Source organism: Phaethon lepturus, unplaced genomic scaffold (assembly GCF_000687285.1).
Source record: "Phaethon lepturus isolate BGI_N335 unplaced genomic scaffold, ASM68728v1 scaffold7914, whole genome shotgun sequence".
NCBI lineage: Eukaryota > Metazoa > Chordata > Aves > Phaethontiformes > Phaethontidae > Phaethon > Phaethon lepturus.
The window spans coordinates 33543-44160 of NW_010537000.1; the positions used below are offsets into that span (position 1 = coordinate 33543).

The 10618-nt window shown below is 39.1% G+C and overlaps 1 protein-coding gene across 1 annotated transcript; it reads right to left on the minus strand.

Moving 5' to 3' along the window:
* Nucleotides 1–1846: 1846 nt before the first annotated feature.
* LOC104620193 (chromosome unknown open reading frame, human C2orf49) lies at nucleotides 1847–10522 on the minus strand (the record flags this gene model as incomplete). The annotated part of the gene is made up of 5 exons (XM_010286339.1): nucleotides 1847–2490; nucleotides 4958–5330; nucleotides 8726–8892; nucleotides 9925–9941; nucleotides 10439–10522. Coding segments are annotated over 5 exons (698 nt in total), but the record flags the coding sequence as incomplete, so codon positions are not given.
* Nucleotides 10523–10618: the final 96 nt, after the last annotated feature.

Consider the following 10618-nt stretch of genomic DNA (forward strand, 5'->3'; position numbering starts at 1 on the left):
CCACCACTCTTGAATTTGTCTCTTTTTGTACCAAGTATAAAGTGCTCACAGGTCATGCCTCTCTCATTAATTGAACAAGCTAAATAGATGCATCAAATCAGATTTTGTTTACTGTACACCATTTTAAGAAGTTGACTGGCTGACATTTTTGAATTGTACACTGCCTTAATCTGATCTCACGGAATGACTAAATTCTATCCTTTGGTGATCTCATTCTATGATGAAGGCTGTAGTAAAGAATAGCCATAAAAATCCATCTTATACCCACACCTCCCAAAGGAGGGCAAGCACTTCACTTACTCCCTCCTTCGGGGTCTGGCAATCCCCCAGTACACTGCAGCTCTGCTCTAACACTTAGCTGAGAGAAGACAGATTACTATTAGCTAAGGGGGCAGGGGAAGGTTGGAAGAGCTGCGTGGCTTGCACCTTGCCCCCCAAGCGCTACAACAGATGGCAAAATGGTCCCAGCTTTGGGGAAAGGTAGGTGAAACATGACAAGGCTGGAAAGCACACTGGCCTGAAAACAAGACTGTTACTATGCAATAGCAGCATCATGCTATTATTCCAGTACAGTTCTGCATATCACTCCTCAACACTTACCAAGACACACATGCTCCTAGCAACTGAAACTGCAACAAAATATAGCCTAGACTCTATAAATAACTGCCAAGAAGCCACCGACAAAACAGACCTCCTACCAGACTGTTACACTAGTGCAAGGACCAGCACTTCACATGATCCTGACTGCGGCTAAAACTCCAAAGTAGCTACTGAGCCTTTTACCCTGTAAGCTTCTTTTTAAGTTCCAATCACTTCAAGTCCACTGAAATATAACGTATAAAATGAAGAAGCTTAATTACATCACAAAAACAAGTCATCACTACTTTGTTTGCTTTTACTTGAATTTATTTAAATAGGATAAGTCTACTTAAAAGACAACTCTTTACATACAAAATGTACATTACGTTAAAGTTTGCTGTACTCAAGTACAAAAACTGCACAAGTGTTTAGTAAAAGGGAAACAGCACACAATATTTCAAAACACATTCTTACCATTTTACAGCATTCGAGAAGTGCCTTTTATGTCATAACAGGGAATGGAGAACTTCTGTCAGTCATGAATTAAGCTACAGTTTTTGGTTTCAATATTAACCAATGTTAAAAATGTAAACAAGCTTTCAGATTACTACTGACAGCTTCTTTTAGTGAGTTAACTAAGTGGATTCAGAATTTGATTATGGTTTTATGTTTTACTAAGTCTGGGAGCATTATTATTATTTACCATCCATACGTAAAATGGATCTAAACTGGCTTCACCCTGAGCCACTGAGATTTCATAAAAATGTTTCCATCAACTTAACTGGACTTCTGCCTTATAAGACACTACAAATAATCCAGATGAAACACCAAATTTCACAGAAAACCAACATCCATGTTAAATTATCAAAGGAAGGGAAAACAGGTTGTTTGTTTTGTGTTTTGTGGGTTTTTTGGGTTTTTTTCTCCAAAGAGTTTAACTACATATACTAATGCTTTCAAGGTGATACTTTGCCTTCCTACCCCTGTCCCTCTCCAACTGTTAGTAAGTTGAGAAAGCACTGGCCTGCATTCCACAGGTTTTCTCCATATTTTATAAGCATGATTGTAACCAGGAAAACAAGCAAATTTGCTACATCGGCACATTTTTACACTTATTCATGTATAAAGTATGCCGGGGTATTCAAGAGAACACGGCACTAATCCATTCACTACTTCCTCTCAAAGATTCCTATCAAACAGTCTAATAACATACTTCCATCTGTGCATTTCTTATTTCATATGTCAATAAGAGAAACTTCAATTTGAAGTAATGCTGTTAAATAGTTCATCTGTTATTACCAACCTAACATGCACTGTAAATTCTACACTCCTGTTCTGTGCAACGAAAAGGAAAGAAATTTTGTCTCAAACTATCTTATCAGCAGAATGGTCAGTTTTCTCATCTAAATTAATTACTTTTTTGAAGCCAAGAAGGCTCTTGGGATCACTCTAAATCTCAATAGCTATTTTAACTATTTAACCAGAAGTGGAACAAAACTGAATCTTACTGAAACAAATTAAAAAAACCCCATATTTATATGTGTGAATCATAGGGACATGCAGGAGATGAACCATAATAATCTTGAAAACTAAAAGTGGAGGGTTTAGTATATTGTAACATCACCAGCTTTTAAAGAAGTAATGAACTACTTGGTGTACAAGAGTAGACACTCTTAAGGTGACTGGTGATAATGACTCCAGCTTTAGAAGAGGGAACTTTTGACCTTGTTAAAACTTCACAGCAATCTGAATCCCTGTGAGGTTTAAAAAGAATTGTACTTAAACTGTTTAAATATGACTTATCTGTTTGAAAATATGGAAGTAACATTTTTATTTTAAGCCCCATTGGCTACTTCATGGCCATGTAACATGCTGGATTTTCTTCTTTGCTTCCGTAGGCTTTAGGTCATTCTGGAATACAAGAAAATATATAAATAAGTATTCTTAGATCTACTGCACAAGTAGAAGTTAGTAATTAACCTGCAATATTCAAAGCTAGTATTTGACTATTGCTGTACTCAGCTACATGCTACTACAACAGGTTTCTATTGCCATCTTGTGGAGAAAGTTAAATATCACAGAACTTCTCTGGAGAAGATAAAAATAAAGCCATCAATTTAACTACCTGCAAATCATATATGTTTTTTCTTAATCCTACAATTAGTTATGCAAAAATGTCTTTCAATTATGTAGCTTAGAAACAGGCACATGTTGGAGTTTCAAAACATATTTCTAAAGTTATTTCAGATTGCCGCCTTAAAATACTTGTTGCAATGGGATTGTACAAGAAAAGAACTAACACACAACCAGGAAACCAATTTACTTTTGTCAAATAGTTAAAACGTTAGAAAAAGAGAAGGAATAGTTGGTCTTCCTTTGTAATGACATGTATAAAAAAGTGAAATAATTGCCAAAGCCTCAGAGGAACTCGTATTTCAAGCCCTGCCCCAAGAAACCAGGAAAAAAGCAAGCAAGCCCAAAGTAAAACAATGGGAGATTGAAGTGGTGAAATAATTACATTTCACCATGTAAAATAAGAAAAAAAATCTGAGAAATTAGAGCTTTAATAGTTCACACAAGCAGAATAAAAACAGGTATACGAGTTTTCAAGAACATTCTGCAACAGACTGGTTTGGGGAGCACAATCTATAGATTTCTCGTCTCATTAAGCGTTTCAGCATTAGTTTATTTGTAGCAATCCTGGATTGCAACCTCTGAAAGGTTTAAGGGAATTAGACCCAAAGATCAGAGGGATAGTCCTGTGCTATTCAGTACGAGAACTTCAGTTTTTCTTGAAAGTCAAAGGACAGTCATTTGCTTGAAAAGGCAATTGTCATTACTGTCATTATACTAAAAATACATCAGGCTTTACACTCCACAGCCATCTGCCAAGTATACTGATTCTTCCTGGCTGCATGACTTAGTATTCTGTACAAAGTTCTTTAATCTCAGACAGTAAAGTAACATCCATACAACACACTTGCCTAACTTCAAACGTGTCTGACCGACATCAGCCAAGGAATGACTGAACTTACCGGTATTAACTTGAACAATATAAACTGTGGCTAAGCTAGAAAGTCAAGTGTCAGAAGCCATAGCTTTTGAGTGTCAGTTATACAGCATCACTTAGAAATGTTCATCATTGTGTCTACAAAACATTTAAATTAAATATAAAGAACCTGTGAGGTGTATACTAAACAAGTTTCAAAACCTCTGTAGGTTCAGATCTGACCAATACTTGGAAGAGTTCTAAATACCAAAATGCTCCTTGCTCACTGCCAAGCCCTCAAAGGCTGATCACACCTTTGTCAAAAATAACCACTGTTCTGTGGTTCTCCCCAACTCGCAGCTACATTCAGCACGATTACCTACACTTTCAAAGATACGCCCTCCTGAATTCGTATATCCTGCCTTAGCAATTCTCTCATCACTTCAGCTCGTCAGCATCATTCCGCACCCATCTGTAGTGCAGTTCCCTTCTCTACAGAAAATTAGTTTGCAGCTGAATCTAATCTTGCAGAAAGAAGATAACTATTTACCTTAACAGTTAACAGCTCAGTTATCAGTCTTTGCTCAGGAACAGCACCCTTCTGTTCAAGATCTCAGCATGTCTTTCTCATTGTCTTACAGAAGCCCAAGTACCTGGTTAAGATCACCGTGGCTCAAAATGAGCACTCGACCTTTGGCCTCTCACTTCAACTAGTATGGTTTGTTGTTATGGCTTCTCATTCACACCCAGCTCTCCAGATTTTCACATTCAGTTCCTTCCTCCAGCCTGCCAGTTCCTATGTGAGATTTAAGACAGATGGCATTCTTCCTCTAAGGATATATTCTATAGCTCTCAGCATCTCACTTCAGTTCCTGTAACATCTCTTCCTTCACTTTGACAAATGAAAGCTTGTCCTACTCAACCATCTAAGTGTAATTGTTACAAATGTTAACATTCCGTTTTTTTCTTCCTTACTACAGAAAACAGATCACTTGTCCTCCCTTTAAGGCTGTTCATGTTGTTCTGTAATACCTGTTCTCTCTCTCAGACCTACCAGTAGGATTATTTTGTTTGTATTTTATTTGACTGCTACCACCTTAAATATTACCTACTCACTCACTTTAAAATTACACGCATGTTTTCTACAAAGCTGCCTCTCACACAGAAGTTGCCTATGAACAAGCATAAAGCACTTCATTTCTTTCCTTCTCATCTTTCCCAAACCAGCTACTCTTTTGCCTGTTTCTAAATAAAGACTCTACTATTACTCCAAAATAAAATAATCGTGGAAACTTACAAGGGTCTACCTTTGGCTCCTGCAAGTTTCAATTAAAAAAAAAAAAACAAAAAACACCCACAACTGCAAAATAAGACACTTAACATACATACCGGCAAATCAGATTCTTCTTTTGGAACAGCTCTCTTTAGCTTCACAACAGTAGTTCCTGCTACTGGAGACAAAGGGTACACCTTCAGACTAGCCAATACACTGCTGTTAGTCTTTGAAATATTGTTCTGCTTAGTCTCATTATTCCTCATTCCCAGCTTATCGTCCTCTGATAAACTGGAAGCTGAAATGTATGTTGAGGCATTTGAAGGAACTGATAATCTTCTAACGGTGTTGGTGGTGCTTCCAGCTGGAGGAGGTTTTAGGCGATCGGCAGCTCCATTCTCCGTCTTCTTCACCTTTATGCTTGTACTTGTTGAATTGCCATCAAATACAATTAATGGCCGTTTCCTTAAACCTTCTGTTGTTGTAACACTGAAAATACAAATTGTAAAATTCTCAGAAACACAAGCTAGATGATCCAAAAATAGCATATCCAATACATGAGTAGTGAAAATGAGTTTAATCTTGCCTAAAGCAAAAATATATCCCAAAATACTAACCTTAAACTCTTAGCTGCTCCAAACTTAGGCAACAGAAATTGCTTCCAAAATCTGAAGGGGGAAGGGGGACAGGAAGTTGTGTGAAAACCAGTGTTCTTCAGCAGGGAGGGTTGTGTGAGGAACTTCCTAGGCAGACAGTTACAACTGTGTGCTTATACCACTGTAGCTATTCCAGAGTAACTAAAGAGATAATAGCTGCTAAGTATTTCAGAAGGTGAATAGTTGAGAAAGTGTGTGCCACCTTACCTACAAGAACAGCATCTAATATTCTGATGCTTCTAGATCTCCCTGTTTCCACTCTGAATCAAAACCATAATGTTAAGACAGTCTAAAAGACTGTTAGACAAGGAATAAGAACGTTAACCAAAAAAAGCATACCTGTTTTTGAAATAAGCTATCTTTGAACAGGAACACTAAACTGATTTCATGAGTTGGGTTTTTTTTTTTTAATAGTTTGTGCCTTTAAGCCTGTATGTAGTCAGAGCTGGCCAATTTAATAACAAGTGATAAATGAAAGAGGAATACTATCAAGCTAATATCAAAACAGTAGTATCAGAAAACATCCACACTGACAAAAAATAAAGCACAAAGTTATCACAGCTCACTCTACATGAATTCAAAGGTTTTAAGAAGCATTGCTCGGGAATGACAAAGAGAAAGTGCTTGGAAAGCGCAGATCTAACAAATAAAAAACCATTAAGTTATATAATATTCCTGTTTAGAAACTTAAGTTTTCAGTACACACTTGCTGTTTCATCATCTCGTATTAAACACAGGAATAAAAGTTGAACTATAGTGTTTTCAACAATGAAATGTATTTGTTAATTTGTAATTAATTTTACAATATTGATGTTGGGTTTCTTTAAAATAAGCCACAAGCAGAGACTCCATTTGTTTACTTGGAACAACATTAGATTAGTAGCTGCTGATAAGCCTCGCATATTAAGAAATTACATGTCGCTTGTACAATTTCTGTCAAGATCAGAGGTTTCTTTAAAAAAAAAATAAAGGAGTCACAATTTAAGAGCTCAGAGAGAGCAAGAGAAAGTTCGGCTCTTATTCAGATTTGCTTCTACATTACTATCTGTTCACAACAACATATGTCACATAATCCTCTTTTTCTTTTCATTGGGTTCCCGGAACTGATAGAGACAAAGAGAGACCTTTAATTCATTTGGGACTTGTTTGTCAAGAGATCAGACACAACCGATGTCTGTACTACAGTAGAAGCAGTTTCTGGGAGAGCTTCTACAAAATGAGATTAGCTTCGAACACCAGAACTGTGCAGCCAGGCACATTGTTTCAGTTAAATACTACTGAAACAACAGTAATATATAACACATCTATTAAATTAAGGAGCATAACTTCACTTGAAAAGCCTAAAAAGCTGAACACACTTTGGCTTTGTCCAAGAATTTATTCAACGCTCCTGACAAGGTACACGTTCCCTCAGCAACCTTTTTAGAAAGCTAGTTTACAAACTCTGTGAAAGAAAAGATTTTTATACCTTTTTTCAGTCACTTTCCTTAATACAAGTCTGCTTTTCCTATGGGGATGATTTTTTTTTTTTTTAATTCAGCTTGGTGAAGACTGGCAAGTTAGGAACTAACTGCAGTTCTAGAAGGACTGTTATCTATTCTAAACTGAATTTTACAACTGTAGCTCTTGTACAAATGACCACATGCTACAATAAAGATAACATTCGCAGGGAAACACTTTGGGAAACTTCCAAAAGAAATTTGGATGCTGTACCATCAAGAGCTGTCACATCTAATTTTTAGATGCATGGCTCACAGAAGAACACAGAACCTTGGATGCCACATTCACTTTCTTCATATAAAGCACAGGCAGCTTAGAAACTTCAGAGTAGGACTCGTATTAGCCAGCACTCTTCTGAGGGAGAACACTGACGCTAGCTGACAGCTGAAAAGAACCATTTTAGGACTGTGTCCCCTCCTGCAGGACACTCTCTGTGAAGCCTAGATTTCAGTATGCATTCTAGAGAAATGTACTAGCCACACCTTGGGCCAGGCTGGACAGAGGGCATGTTCTAATCCTTCTGTTTACTTTGTAGCACATGGTAAAGAATACAAGATTTACTAGAGGAAGCAAAAACTTCTCTACATGACCAATCTGAGATTCCACTGTTTCACCGATTACTCAGGTAGTCAGGATGGCCCCTGAGCAATTCCCAATTATGAGGACAATTTAATGAAAAATGCTCCTATTCTTGTCTAGCTTAGCCTGGTACTTAACATAGCACCCTAAAACCAGAGAAAAGTGTAGATTTTACCTCCCATCCCCTGAGTATCCTAAATATTCATCTGTTACCAAAACAGCCCTGCCAAGAAAGACTTGGGAGTACTGGCGGATGAAAAGCTGGACATGAGCCAGCAATGTGCGCTCACAGCCCAGAAGGCCAACCACATCCTGGGCTGCATCCAAAGCAGTGCGGCCAGCGGGTCGAGGGAGGTGATTCTGCCCCTCTACTCTGTTCCGGTGACAGTCCACCTGGAGTCCTGAGTCCAGCTCTGGAGCCCTCAGCACAGAAAAGACATGACCGTGTTAGAGCAGGTCCAGAGGAGAGCCACAAAAATGATCAGACGGGTGGAACACCTCTGTTGTGAGGACAGGATGAGAGAGTTGAGGTTGTTCAGCCTGGAGAAGAGAAGGCTCTGGGGAGACCTTCTTGCAGCCTTTGAGTAGTTAAAGGGGGCATCTAAGAAAGATGGGGACTGACTTTTTATCAGGGCCTGTAGTGATAGAACAAGGGGTAATGGTTTTAAACTAAAACAGGGTAGATTTAGACTAGACATAAGGAAGAAATTTTTCACAAGGAGGATGGTGAAACACTGGCACAGGCTGCCCAGAGAGGTGGAAGATGCCCCATCCCTGGCAACATTCCAGGTCAGGTTGGATGGAGCCCTGAGCAATGTGATCTAGTTGAAGATGTCCCTGCTCATTCCAGGGGGGTTGGACTAGATGACCTTGAAAGGCGCTTTCCAGCCCAAACCATTCTGTGAAAAGAAGCACTATAAGCTAGATACCATTAATGATGTTTGGATGACAAAAACATATTATCTTCCTCTTTTTCCCATTATTGCAGTATTAGAGTCTAACACTTCTGACACAGAAGACCTGACATGGCAATTCTCTGTAAACTGTAACAATGTCCAATATACAAGTTTCATTAATCAGGCAAACAAAGCTTAAACTAAATGCATATTCCTAAATTCTCCAGGTCTAGCCTAATAAAAGCTAAATTACCTTTTATTCTCACTTTTCAACTCATTTTGCTGCCTTTTCTTTTCCATCATTTTCCCCCATCTACTTTTTGGTAAGTCACGCTGAGGCAGAGGAATGGCATGTTGAATATAGAGATCAGTCAGATCATCTTTGTCCATCTTTACCTCATTTTTGACTAGTATATTCTTCTGTGGGGAACAGGAAAAAAGGTTATTATTATGACAAATTCAAAGCACGAGCGTCTTAGTGGCATAACTGCTTTTTTCAAAAGCCACTTTAAGGTAATGTATTGGGCATAAATGCCAGGTTTTCAGAAGCGAGGGGACTGCAGGGCTGATCGGTGTGGAGAGGCCATGAACTGCCTTGTGCCAGCGACAGCCTGGTCTCATGCCTTCCTACTGTCAACTTGTTTCCTGTGTGGATTCCACTCAGTCCCTCCCTTCAGTGAGGCAATGGGAAAGGCGGATGTTTGAGTCAGTGCATAATCATTTCTTTTGCCACTACCCACAAGTGCATCTCTTCACGTATCTCAGGTGCCTCTTCCTGTGTATCCATTTGTGTCTCCTAACTCTGGTAGCTGCTGCTCTTTGTTAACTGCCTTTGAGCACAAGTGCTATCAGCTCCTCTGCTTGAAATTTTGATGTGTGATGGGTTGTTTTCATCAGTGTCAAAGACAGCTGGATCCAGCTGTGACCAGTAGTAGGCAGTTCATCACTTTTTCCCCACACAGATCAACTCTGCAGCCCCTCTCCATCCAAAACCCTGCAATTTTTCCCAATAAAAATAGTAGCAAAAAAGAAGGAAAAAGTTATGATAGACATACTGTTGATGACTGCTGTATTCATGCACTCTTAAACACACCTCCCTGAATCCAACTGCAATACCAGAACTCTTCTTCACACTTCCAAAAAACAGACAACTAGAACACAACACATTTCAGACTTACAGACATAGAGCTGTACCTCCTTCCCCAATTCCCAAAGAATGAGTAGCAAAAGATTTCTAGTAACTGTCAGTTACAACAGAACACCAGTTTTCTTTCTAATCATGTATAGAGTTGTGAAAACAAAGCTTCTTGGTACCTCCTGCCAAACTTATTAAAAGAGATAAAACCCCACTAACTTCCTACAAACCAGAGGTCACTGAAATCAGGTCAAGTCTCTGCCACTACTGGTTTTGGCAACACTTTATGACTTCTGATGTAGGCCTAAAATCCGTACCTTTTTGTCCACATAAACTAGATGGACAAGAACATCCAAAAATGCAGTGAGGTCATACAAAAACCTAAAACTTTGATTAGTATTGTTTCATGCACCAAGCATTTTTCAGGCAAGGCAGCAATAAGTATTCCAAATCACATCAACTGAAGCTCCAAACAAAGAATTGTTTATAACTCACTTTCAGACTTTTTTCAATTACGCATACTTAAGCATTAGCTTGACTGATTATGTAGGATGCATTTCCTTGATTCACTGGGTATGGATGTGGCAACTTTAATAAAGGCCATCTTTCCACAGACAGTTTTACTGGATGCAAACACTGCCTCACACACCTGCTGATTTGGGTAAATTACTCTTTAGCAGCTGCAGTGGCAGTGTTCAAACACAGCCCCTTTGCAAACACAGAGACATCTGTCACACCACAGGCCTCCTCTAGGCAAGTACGTAGCCTACAGAGGATGGACTTGGGCTTTGTTTGTTAGGGTTTTTTTCCCCTTGAATCCTTCTTGCCCACCCGTTAAGGGCAGTACAAAGGCTGGAAACCGCAAGAGGACTGGGAGGAAGCTTCCCGTGTAGGTGATGGAGGATAGGAGTTTCCCTGCAAAGTAAAGCGGAGAAACAGAGAGGGCGGATGTAACGCGGAGAGGGAACAGGACAACAAGCAGGGCCGCAAGCCAGGGAAGCCTCCCTTCCC